At 28.5% G+C, this 16,820-nt stretch overlaps 2 protein-coding genes across 2 annotated transcripts in view; both read left to right on the forward strand.

Annotated features, from left to right (window-relative positions):
- Window positions 1-1,550, forward strand: part of LOC132944730 (uncharacterized) — a 163,646-nt gene extending 162,096 nt beyond the window's left edge. Inside the window, exon 4 of the mRNA XM_061014211.1 lies at window positions 1,395-1,550. Within this exon, the coding sequence (XP_060870194.1) occupies window positions 1,395-1,437 (43 nt within the window). The 3' untranslated portion in view covers window positions 1,438-1,550. The remainder of the gene's footprint in view (window positions 1-1,394) is intronic.
- A 7,012-nt stretch (window positions 1,551-8,562) lies between these two features.
- Window positions 8,563-16,820, forward strand: part of LOC132945872 (inactive tyrosine-protein kinase 7) — a 244,087-nt gene continuing 235,829 nt past the window's right edge. Inside the window, exon 1 of the mRNA XM_061015671.1 lies at window positions 8,563-9,014. Coding sequence (XP_060871654.1) covers window positions 8,939-9,014 — 76 coding nt within the window. The 5' untranslated portion in view covers window positions 8,563-8,938. The remainder of the gene's footprint in view (window positions 9,015-16,820) is intronic.

The raw sequence follows: 16,820 nt of genomic DNA on the forward strand, positions 1-16,820 counted from the left end.
AAAAATTCTCGTTTTGATAACATTGTAACTAACATGATATATATTATAAAATATTTTACAGATTTCAGATATGTGTAATAATAATAAAAAAATATATAAAATATAATGATATTCCATTGTCAAATTCAACCAATGTTGTACATAGATACACTTATATTTTTTAACATTCTAATATACATATTATATGAGTAATTGTCATTAAATCTATTGGGCTATATAATTATATAACTTTATAACCTTTTGAAGACTAAATATTGGTAAAATAATGTTCATATAACAACATATCTGGAATTCAAAATAGAATAAAAAATAAAACAAATGTTCTATAATAATAGTTATATATTATTATACATTAGGTAGTTAATAAATGAATATCTCATTTTAATAATTTACTGTGTATTCATTATTTTAGTAGTACGATAATTAATTTTACTTTAACCCGGCTTTTTAAATTATTATAGTATTTTTAACCTTTACACATATTATAAAGATATCTAATATGTTAATTAGTTTAGGTTATTTCAATATGCGTTATACGTCCCATAACAGAATATTTATTTCTTACGCCACGTCTACACTAGTTGTGCATCACGTAAGATTTGGTGTGCGGCACGCACGCTATCCGTTGGCCTGCGTAAATTTTTAAACAATGTAATTTTGCTCAAGTGTGGACCCACCTTTACACAAACAATATAATTTTACGAGAGAGTATTTACATTTTTTTCATTAAAGATCGCAGATATATTTGAAACAAATTAACAAAAAATAAGCATAGCTTATTTTGTGTTATTTCAAATCATGTCTAATATCTTGTTTAGTATTATGTAATTTATTACTTAGCTCAGGCGCAAAATAACACGTCCAGAAATTGGTCCCGACCTTTTGAATAATTTTATACAGCATGGAGCACTTTGGTTGTATATTTTAGATGCACATTATCTTGGTATACATTTAATGGTATAAATTAATATTATAATATTTCAAAATTGTAAAAATAGTATAAAATCGTTTTAATTAAAACGACTGGCGATGTTGGTAGAGACGACTAAAGATGTATTATAATAAGTGACAAATTAATATTCTGGTTCTTACAGCTTTAGTCTTGCCAGCCGTATCGTTATGTTTGTAACTTTTATGACAGTAAGTGTGACCCAGATGTCCCACATTAGTGTCCCGTTTTAAAGATCTTGGTCCCCCTTTTTTAATGGTCTCCTTTATGTTACACATTCACAATAGTTTTAAATATATTATATTTTTTCTAATAGGTATAACAAAAAATAAATATTTTAGTTTCTATATTCCATAGTTTTAACTGTATAATTAGGGCAAAGAACACTGTCGAAAATTAATCAAGATTTCTTTTAAATAATATTATAATAACTAAATCTTTTCAGAATATATCAGACACACTACACACATGCCTATCTCATGAAATAAGAGCCACCAACAACATGCAAAATATGTGATTATCCAACTACTATCATACACAGTACCACAGAATGCAGAGACTCATAAGAGGCCCAACAAAAATTCGACATACTCGAGCCACCTTTCTCAACGCACTGGGCACCAACGAAGATTCCATTAAAAACATTTTATTATTTATGAAATATATTAAATTGTACAATTTAGTTTAAATAATTTAAGTATAATTAGCCAATGGTCCTATAATAAGACGGCTTCAACTTAAATAAAAAAAAAACTTCTATAATTTAATTTATAGTTTTAAATCAGGTATATGCACATGTGTTTACCAGCTTAATGTGAGATTTAAAATAATATTAGATACCGAACTTTTTAATGTTGAAATCAACTTAAAAATGAAAGAATGGAATTTTCAAACACATACGTCGACGACGGATAATTTCAAATTTAATATTAACCGTCTATGTATGTAATTATGGCGACACAACATATAAAATCTGAGTTTCTCGTCATATCCAATGAACATAATAGAAAATTTAAAAAAAAAAAGATCTCATCAAGTGTATTGATTGAACAACAGTATATGCAGAATACTTTTTTACAGTTGTTGAGAGGTATAATTCACACAAATATATTCACAAATATATTTTCCTCCAAACTGTGTTTTCGAAAAAAAAAACAATTTTATAAGCAAATTTCCTTATTTTAAACGTTATATTAATAACAATACATTGTGAGTATTATTTTACATTAAACAAAAAACAGATACAATTGATAAAGTTATGTTATGTGATTATGTGAACATGGAAAAATATAAGTATAATATAGATAGGTACGATAAAAAACCAAAAAAATATATCCATAACGCTATAGTGTAATAGACCTCCGAGTTTGAGATTGTATATTCTTTATCATAAAAATATTTCATTTGATAAAATCGAACGCATTTAGATATTAATTAAAAATAAAAATCGAACAGTTGAGAGGTAAATATTTTATAATATTATTATTTTTTTATGATATAGGTACATTTGCGTAGGTATAATATTATTTTAATATTGATGACCATTGAACACCTTTAACTACGATGTAGAAGTTACTATAGGGTATAATAATAATATATTATAATAACACCGAATAATTTGTTACGAAATCCTTATACGATTTTTAAAATTATAAAAATTGTTTTGATACATTTACGTTAATCAAATATGTAATAATGTTTCTGTAAGTATAAATATTAAATTTACTGTCCGTAGACAGTTCATCTCGGATAATTGACCGATTACATTTCTTTTTTTTTCAACATTTTTTTTTTTTTTTTTAGTGATGCATTCTTATTTAACACCAATACATAAACATGTTCAGTTCTCTTGGGGTAATTTATTCTAGTCATTGTTCGATCCAATCACACAAGCACCATTATTCACTTTTAACGTTTTTAATTTATACGACGCACCACTGAACGAATTTTATGGAAAATGGTATACAATGAAAGACCCCAGATAGAAAATTCCCAGAAATAAACGTTTAACTATATACCCTTCTTATTTTACCATTCTATTTATTTTTAATTTTTTTTTATCGACTGGCCTGCAACCGTGATATTTTAAAAACTTTGTAAAGTTATTAATTAACTAAATTAGTTTGTTTACAGTGTAATTTATAAACCAATATCAACGTTTTTAAACGAGTATCCAGATTTTTACATTAAAAAACGACCTTTGCAGGCTAAAATATAAAGTTGAATACAAAATAAGAAACTTATAGTAGGTATCGAAAAGGTTAAACTGCAGAATAACGTTTATCTAAAGTTTAAACCACGGCATTTTACATGGAGCTCATATTGTAAAAATGGTTATTTAAATGTAAAAATGAATGGGGCTAAATATAAATATATTATATTTAGATAAGTAAAGTTCTACGCACAATTAATAATTTACTACTTCGTACGATTGATTTTGTTTTATCTTTTAAGACATTTAAGGTACGAATTAAAAAATATAATACTTATTTATTTATTGTAAGTAATAATGTAAATATTTGAACTAAATAGTATACAATATAGGTATACGAAACAAGTGGGACAACGATATCAATAGCCAAAATTAATTGGTCAAAATCTCAGATAACGTTTATAGCAAATTATCTGTTAGTTGTTACGAATTAGAACTATTATCGTAGAATTATTGTATTATATATTATTATTATACCACTTATCCTGCAGTACGTGCTTCGAAGAGATAAACAAGTTGAAACCGGGATATATACCTATATACAGAATCGCTTTAAACATTCTCAATACTTGAAAGTTTCAATATTTATCTTCAGTTAGGTAATATAGTTAAGTTTAAGTATGGTTGAACAAAAAATAATATACCAGTTAGAATATAATATACTAGTTTCTTAGATTGAATTGATTTAAATAATCACTGCCGCTAATCAGTTACTTTTCATACATTTTTTTCATATTTAACTGGTTGGGTTATGTTAATAATATAAAACAATAATAACGTGTCCTTATTCTTTATATCATATCAATAAATACTGATTATTAATTATTTATTTATTTCCAACGGTTAGATATATAGACTTAATACTACCTAATTATAATTATTTCGCATTAAAATAAAACTACATAAAATATACAAATGCCTATGGTAAAATTTGGAGGAATTCGACTGATGCCATAATTATAAATTATTCACGATTTTCAATATAATTATTTAAATATTTATATAAATGCTGCACCACACACACACGTAAACTTTAAACATATATCATATTAATAATATAATATAATCTGCACTGAGTGCTAGGTGAGCAGAAGCTGCTAACAAACCAGAGTGAATAATGTATTGAGTTATGACTTTTATGAGTATGTAAAATATTACATTATAGAAATGCTCATAACTCACTTAAAATTGAAATATCGTAAAGGGCCAAGTTTCAAACACAGATAATTTTCTTAGCTTTAATTTTGATTATAGGTTGATTCACTCTAATATTAAAGATAATAATATGAAATCGGTTCTGTTGAACACAAATGTGCTATGATGTACGGTTGTACAACGGTAACGAAAAATTCGGGATGGTATCCACTAAAAATGTCTGGGTGTTTTATAACTATAATATTTGTTTATAATATCTACAGCCCCTTTCAGTCCTGATCTAAAAGCTCGTAGGGAACTTTCAATTTTAAGTACAGTTTTTACCGAAGCAACCTAAATAATCTAGAAAAATAACCCTAAATTCAAGCAAATGCATTAAAAAATGCGTTTATGAATACCAACTAAAAAGCACATAAAGTTGTTATTTATAACTACTTGAACGTGAAAAAAATTGTCCACAAAGACAATGCATAGACCAAAATGGATACCACGAAACAATATTTACTTTTATGATATACATTGTCTCTACATATTCGCCATTCGAATATACAATTAGTATTCAATAATTAGTGATTTAGAACTTATAACGTTAAAACGGCGCTCCACCAAAATTTGCATTTTGAGTACGTACGATAGCCAATGAACCACGCACGCTGACCTAACCTATACAGAGTGTCCCGTGAGAATATACGCATTAACCGTGAGCCTGCCCGGACAAAAACCGGCTTTTTGCTGTTTTACCTAAAAACTAAAAAAATGATTAAAAATGATGATATTTTTGAAAATAAAATTTTGAAAGGTAAACATTTTCAGAAAATGAAACTCTATAAAATGTCACTCTTCAAATGTTTCAAAAAAAAAAAAAAAATTACCAAAAAAATGAATTTGATTAAAAATAAAATATATTAAGTCCTAGTCTGTGAGTCTAATAAAAAAAAAAAACAGATTTATGAAAAATGTATGCGTAAATCCTCGCGGGACGGGTATAGTATAGGTTACCTACTGCAGCTACCTATGTACCACGCTTAATCATTTTCATGTGAACTGGTAGGTAACCGGTATATTCAGGTGTGTCTACACTAATTATTTATTTATTTGATGTCGTACAGGAGTTGGCCAGGACACACACGAGTCTAATAATACATTTATGACGAATAATAAGTACCTATAAATTATACTAATATACAATTGAAAACAGTGTAAAAAATATTGTGAAAGGCAAAATAATATAACTCAAAATACATTGATTATAGTATTTAAGTATTTTAATAAAGTGAGTACTTAGTATACTTAGATAGGTGGCGGAAAAACTTAAGTAATTTAATATGACGTGGATCGTCCAGCTGTGTGCAGGGGGTGATTGTGGACATAGGATGTGAGATAGGTACCACATAGTTTAAAATAACTCACCGGCTCTGCACGGTGGTCTAAAATAATATAATCTAAAATTTAAACCCGACACGGTCGGACTCATTATAATTATGAAACATTATACACACAATATTATGAATTATGATATTAAATATATAATACCCGATGAAAATAAAAGTAGGTACTTACAACGCGGTTTCCGGCATGTGCAATATTTCAACAATCGCGTATTTACACGAGTAATAGCATTCTTCAAAATAATATTATGTTATACTTGGAACATTATTAAATACCTCATTCGATCAGAAGAGCCGTGTCAAAAGCCATCAATTATACCGAAGTGTCTAAATTTTAACATTTGACCATTTGAAATAATTTTTGAAATGCATTTATCCTCGTATTTAAATACATGGTATTTGGAAATGTCATATTTCCGCCCGGTAATGTAGTTGCATACATTTTTGTTCAAACATTTCAAATGATTTTCAAATGTATTTTTAACAAGTACCCATGGATACCTAGTGAAAAATAATGTATTACATTGCTTCAAGTTTTAAACAGAGCATCGTTCTAATTACTTCCAATGTTCTAATAAGTACGCGTGTTTACCCTGTACGAAAGTACTTACCTAGTTACTTAAAGTAAAACTCGTAATGTTCAAAGTGGTAATAATGAACTAATAATAATTTGAAACCGTTTTGTGAGTTGTTCTTATAATGAAATTACTAGCAGGTAATACGTTGAACGAATTTGAAATATTTTTGAATACGATTTTGGTCACAATTAGATTATTATTAGGTAACTGATAATTTGAGTTATTTAAATTACCTATGTTTTATTTGTATTCTTCGTAAATGTTTAGACCATTACTTATATTAAAAACTATAAAATATCTCTATGGCACAACTTTTGGGTATGCTAGCACCACCGTTTACTTTTATAATTATTCAATTCATAATAATATAATATGTAGGTACTTACGAGTTACGGAGTATTTTGATCGAAATCAGTAGGTATACATAATACGATATAATATTAGTATGTATCATAGTTATAACTTATAATCAGTGTGTGTGGTATATAATTATTTTAAAAACCAACGAACATTTAAAACCCACGAATCAGTTAAACAGTTAGCCATGTTACCATGTCTTACCTGTTATCATATAATAAATTATAATATGAGCCGTTAAAGAAAAATCAAGTCTGTGATGTATAATAAATGTATACAGTTTTTGTCATCTACTGTGATCAATTTTATCCTAGAACAGTGTAGCCAACCCCAAAATATGGGTATTTTCGTTTTACGCAATATGGAAAAAAAAAATTTATTATCAACAATGTTCTTTCCGATAAAAATTAAAAACCAAAAACTTTTACTAGGATGGCATAAAATCAATCTCGAAAGAATTCTATGGAAAAAAGCTTTTTACCTACTAAAATTGGATATCTCTATCCGATCATAACGTGGTAGTGGAAAGGATAAAAGTTAAAACACAAAGTTCAATAGGCACTGCAGCTGCAGCTACACGTCGTAATATTTTTTTTTTAAATATCATCCACATGTCGTGTATCGGCCGTTTAACAATATTATATTCACCCGCGATGAGTTAATATTACAGTAACAATATTGTGACGGATTAATTTTATTATCAATCAAACGATAACAACTACAAGAACACAGTCGTGCGTTAGGAACATAGAGTAATAATATTATTCTACAGTCGGGAATTTAAATGTAACAGATAATAATTAATATTACTGAACACGCGCGCCTGAGCGACGCAATTTTTTTTTATCCGTATCTATGTCTCGCGTGTACGTTCGGTGGGTGACCACCACGACGGTGCAGTGTGTTGTTTTTAGCGTTCGGAGGTCGCGAACCGGAGCGCAGAATCGAGAAACTATCTCAGGTTCGGGCGGCGTCAAACGCGGAGACCGGCACAGTCGGCTATTGCGAATCACAAATCACAAATTGATTAATATTTTGTTATCAATCGAACAACGTCCACTACAAGAACACAGGGCGTCGGGAATTTAAATGTAACAGATGATAATTATTATCACCGAACACGCCGGAGCGACGCAATTATTTTTTATCCGTATCTATGTCTCGCGTGTACGTACGTTCGGGGGGTGACCACCACTACGGTGCAGTGTGTTGTTTTTAGCGTTCGGAGGTCGCGAACCGGAGCGCAGAATCGAGAAACTATCTCAGGTTCGGGCGGCGTCAAACGCGGAGACCGGCACAGTCGGCTATTGCGAATCACAAATCACAAATTGATTAATATTTTGTTATCAATCGAACAACGTCCACTACAAGAACACAGGGCGTCGGGAATTTAAATGTAACAGATGATAATTATTATCACCGAACACGCCGGAGCGACGCAATTATTTTTTATCCGTATCTATGTCTCGCGTGTACGTACGTTCGGGGGGTGACCACCACTACGGTGCAGTGTGTTGTTTTTAGCGTTCGGAGGTCGCGAACCGGAGCGCAGAATCGAGAAACTATCTCAGGTTCGGGCGGCGTCAAACGCGGAGACCGGCACAGTCGGCTATTGCGAATCACAAATCACAAATTGATTAATATTTTGTTATCAATCGAACAACGTCCACTACAAGAACACAGGGCGTCGGGAATTTAAATGTAACAGATGATAATTATTATCACCGAACACGCCGGAGCGACGCAATTATTTTTTATCCGTATCTATGTCTCGCGTGTACGTTCGGGGGGTGACCACCACGACGGTGCAGTGTGTTGTTTTTAGCGTTCGGAGGTCGCGAACCGGAGCGCAGAATCGAGAAACTATCCCACGTTCGGGCGGCGTCAAACGCAGAGACCGGCACAGTCGGCTAGTGAATCACAAATCCCCGTAGTGTGTGTAACGGCCGCCGTTGCCGGTGCGATTTTCCGTCCGTTGCCGAGTGAAAACGAAAATTCGTTTTGAAACCAAAATAATATTATAATATTATAGTCCGCACACCGTACCGTATCAGTGCCGGACGCGAGTTCGTACGTCGAAATAAAATAATATTCGCGTGGCCCGTATCGATAAATATATTATTCCGTGTTATTTTATTTTAATTTCTCGTCTGTTTGTTTTTTTAAACGAATTTATTTATCATGTGATTTTTCATCATCGTTTATTATTATTATCGTTATTATCATTTGGGCATGACGGATTTTCCGATGAAAGTTGTACGTCCGGACTAAAAAAATAAATAAATAAGGATCATACGACATGTGTACAGTGACTGCCGGATTTCTACAGTTAAGCGCTCTGTGCTTTTGGATAATCGCTATAGCCAATTCCCAAGGTAAGATATATACGATTGATCGCTTCTATAATATAACACAGGTTTTTTGGATTTCAACTACCTAAATATAATATTTATCAGTTTATTTTAATTTTTACTTTTAGAAATTCATATTATTTTAAGCTTAATGAAAATTGTATGTATACAACACAAACAATAGAAGAACAAATTAAACAAATTATTTAAGCATCTGTTGATGTTATTGATTTATTTTAAAATTAAATGAATAGTCATATTGAATCTATTTTTTTTAATAACACATAAGGGTACTTCATTAAAATTTAATTTAATATTATTTTAACTGAATATAAAACTACTTAAACTTTTTTCTTTAAACACGTTAGTACCTATAATACATACATCAGGACATACATTTATTTTTTATACTTGCCCCTACAAATATTTTTTAGTAAATATATAAGCAAGACAGTTACTTAAAAGATAAATATAACCAAAATAAATTGTTTATAAAATATGAGCAATAGAATAAAAAATACGACCATTACAATATTATACATAATATAAAAAATGTATTTTATTAATCAACCCTAAGATTGCATTGAACAATATTTGTATATTATGTTTTTATAACTTAATCATAAATTATAATATTATTAACTATGAACAATATATATATTATTTGAAAATAATTTGAAAATTATAATAGGTGCTAATTAATTATGATTTATTTTTAGTCATCATAATATAACAATTATTGTTTTTCATTCAATAGATATTCCAAGGTATTCCCATCTATAAAAAAACGGTACACTGATCATATTATACCATAAATAATAAATTATAATATATGAAACTATATCTTAAAGTTGATTAAGAAATCAACACATTTAATATAAGTAGATTGCTTTGTAGATAATAGTATCATACATTCAATATATCGTCTTTACTTAGTACCTACCTACACTTGTCCCATTTAATATTATGTTAATGACAACTAAAATGTAGTGCCATTCATTAAAATAGTTATAACTCGTATAGCCGTAGGATATAGGTACATTTAAAAATGAAGACATTATATTTTTGGATCTCAATTAATTGTAAAGCAAGGCAGATATGGATACCTGCATAAGTAATATCCGTGGCACCCATTTTAGTTTAAGTAAATAATATTAATTAAAGATAATATTATTTCACTCAGCATATTTTATAATGAAATAATAAATGAAATAATAAAAAAAAAAATTATAAAAATATTAAAATTTAAGTATTTATAGTTTTGCATAATACTTACAGTCCGATAATAATAATATAAATCAAATTAAACTTAAAGGTCACGTAATCAATATTATAAATTATGTACCAATCTTTATATCATTCCATTTCTTATATTATAATATAGGTTCCTTTAAATACTTGTTTTAAATTAATATGTATATGTATAATTATAATACATAGCTAATTAGTAATTAATAATACTATTCAGTTTAAAAGCAAATTGTGTTGTTCTTAAAAGTTGGTGGCAAACGATCGACCTCTGCAGGGCTCTTCTGACTAGAAACGAAATATAGTTTGTTGTAGGCAACTCAATATAGTTTCAATAACAATACAACTTTTACTTAATATATAATATACTTTCAAGAATTTATTTAACCCGAGAAGTCCGATAAAAGTTTCTTGTACGTTAATATCTCATTATTATTATTATTATTATTGTTGCGACTTTTGGTGTTATTTTTTTCTCAGAATGTTGTTTCATTTCGATCATAAATAACAATGTCGTTTTCCGAGTCACCCCTACCGTCACCTCCACCGCCACACCGTCGCACAATACCAAAACGGTATGAAATTAATTTCACCCAGTTCAATGGTTCTTCTGTATAGTATGTAAATAGTAAATACCCTCAAACCGTAATTAAAATTTTTTTTTCCACTAATCATTCGCGTTTCACGCTGCTTTGCTAGTATTCCGTGAATGGTTTCTAGAAATATCATCGATACCTAGAAGTATTTATGAATATATTTCTATTATTTTTTCCTCGTATTCTTATAAATATGTATGATAATGATACGTATTTAGCTTTAACCACGAGTTACAAGACTACGGGGCCACCTAAGATGCTATTTTTCACGATACTAGTTTTCTATATAGTTAATGTTAAATAATTTCTGAAAATGTGACACTTTAGTATCTCTAAGAATTGCACAACTTTTCAAATATTTATTTAAACAATAATTCAATTGTAAAGGAAATTAGTATTAAAATAATACTACAACATTATTTTTTCTTACACATATAGTATTTAATATTATATTTTAAATGGGAAAACTGTGTCCTATATCGGGGAGCGGCAAACTACGTCCCGTGGACCAAATTTGTAGCACGACTGATCTCGATACGGCCCACGAGATATGATTTTATATTACAAAATAAATGGACACGATACAAAACATAAATAATTTAGGTACTTACCTATGTAATTCGTTTGACCGCCATACATTTTTGTTTTTACTTTTTAGCCCTCCGTTAAAAAGTTTGCCCATTTTTGTACATAGGTACTTCAACTCAATTAAAAATGGGGATAATTTGATCTGGGTCAATTTTATGCTACATGCTAAACACTGGGTACAATATGGTAAGTACAATACGCAAAGTACAATATGTACTACATAATTAAAATACTGACGGATACAATTTAAATTACCACTATAGCAGTAGGTACTGTATTACTGTCTTATTGTTTTTATTATTCAAATTTAATAACATTGCATATTGTGAAAAAAACTCTAAACAAAACTAGGTTAATTATAAATTATTATATAGGTATATATAGAACATTTTAAAACTTTAAAAAGTCGTAAATTTAAGAGTAAATATTTTCAAAATATTGTATTAATATAGAAATTAATATAGTTGAGTGATAACTATTTTAGTAAACATAAAGTTTTATTTCTTTTGAAAAAAATACAAATTATATTAAAATAAACTAAAAAGTTACTCAAGATGTTTGGGATATTTTAAGTAAGTGTCCATAGTTAAAATATTTTTGTTAAGGATAAGACAAATTAAATTTAAAAAAAATGTTATTTCACGAGTTTATCAATAAAAAAATCTAAATAAGTAAATCCATTAAATATTAAATATCTAGGATTATTAAATAGCTGTAACATAATGTAAAAAAGTGTTTTTCTTGGTTACCCGTATTTCATAATATTATATAGAGTTCAACATTTTCTGTAAAAAATAATTAAAAAATCTAAGGATTGTCAAAAATTGTCTCTCTAAAGCATATCAACCATCGATATCAAATATCAAATTTTTAAAATAAATCCCAATATTTACAACAACAAAAATGTAAAACTTAAAAAAAGAGATCGTTATAAAATCAATAAAAAAAGTAAATACTACAATTTTATTATATTATTGTAAAACTAACAAAACAGTTTTCATAGTAATTTGTATCAAATAAAAAAAACCAACTAGAAGAACAAAGTACAAATTATTTAAGCATTACTATATACATTATACCTATAATGAATATTTTAGTGGTTTATACAAGACCAATCTAAATGCCCAAAGCTGTTGCAACATTCAGTAGTTCTATAAAGTGCGGAGACATTTTAACTGAAGTGGAAAATAAACATATAAATATAAACTTATGATTTCCATATTAAATTAAATTATTTGAACAATAATTATTTGCATTTTATTACTGAAATATCATCAGTAAAACGAACATAGAAGTAAGAAAAACAGCTTAAGTATTTTGAAACACTCGAACACAATATGTTTATATCAAGCCAGTATTAATTCAGAAGCTTGGTTCATTTCTGAATCGATATCAAAGATCTACAGCGAATAAAATATAAATAAATTATACAGTTAAAATTTAAGACATTTTTGTATTTTAGTATAATATTAAAGGTATGCATTAAAACTAATGCATAGGAAAAAAAAACGTGAATCTTGCATACCGGCAGATGAAATATAATATTTTAATGTATGTTACTTATTTTACTGTTTATAAAATACCCGATAAAATACAACTTTTTGCGGACGTCACCAAAACTATTCATAAGTCATAATATCTGAAACTATCTGCGTATCGTTAACGCTTATACGACACTAAGTATAGGATCCAAATTTTTTCAACCAAATGCCGCTTACCTCAAAGAAAAATATTCACTCCGGTTTGTTTGATAAGAGAAAAGTAGTGTATCAATGGTTATTTTCTAATTTTTTCATTTTGGTTTTAATTATTAATATAAATTTTTATTGAACACCTATACGTATGCATGGTTTTAGGTTGATACGAAGTTTCGTCTAGAATTAGCTATGATATTTTTTCCTATATATTTGTATCTTATTGTCTAAACTGTAATCATTCTTTCCTATTTTATTTTTAATTTTAAGTTATCTTTCTTATTCCAACTTCAGATTGTTGAATGTTAACTCTCTACTTCATAACAAGCTTCGGCTTAAATAAGTAGATAATTGTATTTATATATTTTATATTTTATTGTGTTTATATTATACGAAATTTAAAAAAAAAAGTATGGCCAAAAAATTATTTTTCATTTCTTAATTAAAATTTTGGTTTCTAAATGTACAGATTATAGAATCTTTAAAATTAAAATATTAATTATAATTATAAATATAATTATTTTCTCGATTGTTTTGGATAAAATTCTATTTTTTTCACAAGGTTTTTGAATAAAACGTACAAAATATACTACTTGAAAGTGTGATTATACGTCAAATCCGCGTAAATACAATAGAATTGGTTTGCCAAAAATGTGCTTCGACGAGTCAAAATATATGAGATTTTTCTACACGACCTGGTACCACTTACTATACAAGGAATTTAAGTGCCGTCACAATCGTCAAAATTTACTGCAATACTCATAATAAAGGATCGTTTACAAAACGATAGTTAATATACAGTCCATGTCAGTTGAGATGTATACCTATAGCCAGCCTTGTTCTATTCAACAACGTGGACGTTATCAGTATAAAATGTGCGCGCGAAAGTAATGAAAAAATAAGTGAAGACTGCTGAGAATTTTTACAAGTGTAAAAACCTAACTATATACCTACTTGCTCAACAATAAAAATCAACAAATCTTAAATTCGTAGGCTTTAACGCCATGTTTGTAGTTCAAAAATCAAAGGTAAAATCTGAATAAACATTGTGTTTAAACCTTACAGTTTACATACGAACGATACCTATAAATCATTTGTCATGGATGTATTGCAGGTTGTGAGGCGTATGTGGGTAAAGTTGCATCATGTATACGTTTCCAACCAGGGTGTTAGTAAATTTGATGAATCTAATATAATATGTTTTGAAATGTTTAACTTGTGTACAATGGCGAGGGTATTTTGTGCAGGGCGAGTAGATAATAGAAAGTGAAGTGGTGTTCTAAACGGGCCATGGCGTAACTGTAAAGAAAATAAAAATCGTCTCGCAGCAGATTCACCCAAACAAAACTAAATAATATTAATGATTTAAACATATTATTTAAGAATTAAACATGTTCTCAGTAGGTATTAAAACAAAAATTAATTTTATAAACATAAAAGTTTTTGTTTTTATTTATTTAAATAAATAATACCTACGTATTGTATATGTATATTTATTGTAGTACTATATTCAAGTTTCTCCTAGACTTTTGAGAAAAGCGGTGAAATATTTCAATAAAACAGTTGCACAGACATTCGAAACATAATATGCGTTTCTTACACGGAATAATTTTGAAAATAAAGATTCTAAAGAAAAATCTCTAGTCCAACATTTATTTTATGTCTAATCACTATGATCGATGAGATAGTACCTATTTTGAATTTCTATAATAACATCATCTATATCATGTATTTATTATACGTGTATAATATTATGAGTATAAAGTGGGCAATGTATTAATGCGATGATCCGCATAACCAACCAATTTTTTTATGAATTATTTTTAAACGAATAATTTTTTGAAAATTCCGTTCAATTAAAATGAGAGTTTTTTATACAGACGTTTTGCTGTATTTTAAATGAATTTACGATAGTTAGTTACCCGTTTTTATGTGACAATAGACCATTTAAAAATTACCGAAATTAAACATTTTCATAATATACTCGAATTGCACGTTGTTTGTATATTTATTATAATAAACGTGGTTTTGAAAACGGAAATCGTTATATCAAATAAACTATAGAGTATCACCGTGGCCGAACATACTAGTGTTGTGCTATTAATTATTGTACTTAAATGATTTATGTGCAGACTCTTTGCCCGAAAATGCTTAGTTGTTATTTCACAAATTAATGTTTCAAGTGATATCTCGGATATGATTGTAGGCGCATTCATGTCCTTTCATATTTTGTTATACTCTTATATATTATGTATATTAAAATTGAATATAACTGAATAATTTCCTTAACACGTTTGAACAATATCATTTGCATTTATTACTTCATTCATTTGTTTCTTTGTGATATACAAATTATTGAAATTTTGTTATATTTTTCGTTATGTGGTTTTTATAAGGTTGTAATTTTTCATATATTAAGTAGGTAACATAATAATGTACACTGTTAGCACCTATATTGTACCAATTTATGGGAATTCGAAGGCGTACACCAAATAAAAAACTCATAGAAATCAAAAATTTGACCACATACTAAATAATTCTCATTCATTCAAAGGCAAAGATGAAGTAATTATTATAAACAGATTACGTATAGATCCCACGGCCATCTTATGTGTAGATAAGAACCAATACTGGTCCAAATCTGTGGAGATCCTCTTACAGTAAAGCACCTCTTTGTGTATTGTCAAAACTAGAAAACCATATGGAAACTAGAAAAATCATATGATTGTTTGACATATTCTTTGAAGCCCTCAGCCCAATTGAACACAACATCAACAAAACCATCTCATTTCTCAAACATATTGATATGTACAATTTAATCTAGAAAAACCATTGTGTTCAACCATATTAATCATTATTCATTAATATTTAGCATTGTGTAAGCTAATAATGTAAGCTAATAACCTAAGTTATGCCAATATTAATAAAAAATAGTATACAAGCAAATCGACAGTAGAACGATATGTCGTCATGTTGATAATATATAATATACATACCAATACTAATAATTATATTATTATGAATTTTATAAAAAAAATTAATAAAACTAAGATGCGGGTTTTCCATACTTTTGTATGTGATAATATCCATGTAATCTCTGATTAGTTATTCGATATTTCTCCCACATAAAATATCACCAGGAATGATGTGCATTTTCCCACTTCAGTTCGAACACTGAAACACCTACACACCTATAATACAGTGAATTTAAATATTATTCATAAATACCTATGCATTGTATATCGTAAAATATGCTGCAGAGGGCGTTTCACGTAGCATGCTCATCCCCGCTTTTTCCTTTAATAAATCATTTATTCTAAGTCTGATTTTTAGAATTCTTAAACATAGGTAGGTTCTCAAAGACTACATTTTCCAATTTTTGAGATCTGTTTTTACTAATTATTAAGGAGTGTCCTGTGGCAAAGGGTTTTTCAATTAAGTACCTTCCCCCCTCCTACGTACCTACATAAAGTGTAAATAACTCAAAAACTACTCGTTCAAATTTCGATTTTAAAACTTCGTTAATTTCGGAAAAATTATTCGCCTTAATGTACAGTAGAAAAGGGTGGTTTTCGTTTTAAAAACGGAAGTTCGTATATCGTCTCAATAATCTGAAAATACGGTTTTTAATTATAATTCAAAACTCTAAAAGTCAGTTTTTGAATAACTGCACTATTGAATAAAAAATGTGGGTGAGCATACTT

The sequence above is a fragment of the Metopolophium dirhodum genome, chromosome 5 (genome assembly GCF_019925205.1).
Source record: "Metopolophium dirhodum isolate CAU chromosome 5, ASM1992520v1, whole genome shotgun sequence".
In the NCBI taxonomy this organism is placed as follows: domain Eukaryota; kingdom Metazoa; phylum Arthropoda; class Insecta; order Hemiptera; family Aphididae; genus Metopolophium; species Metopolophium dirhodum.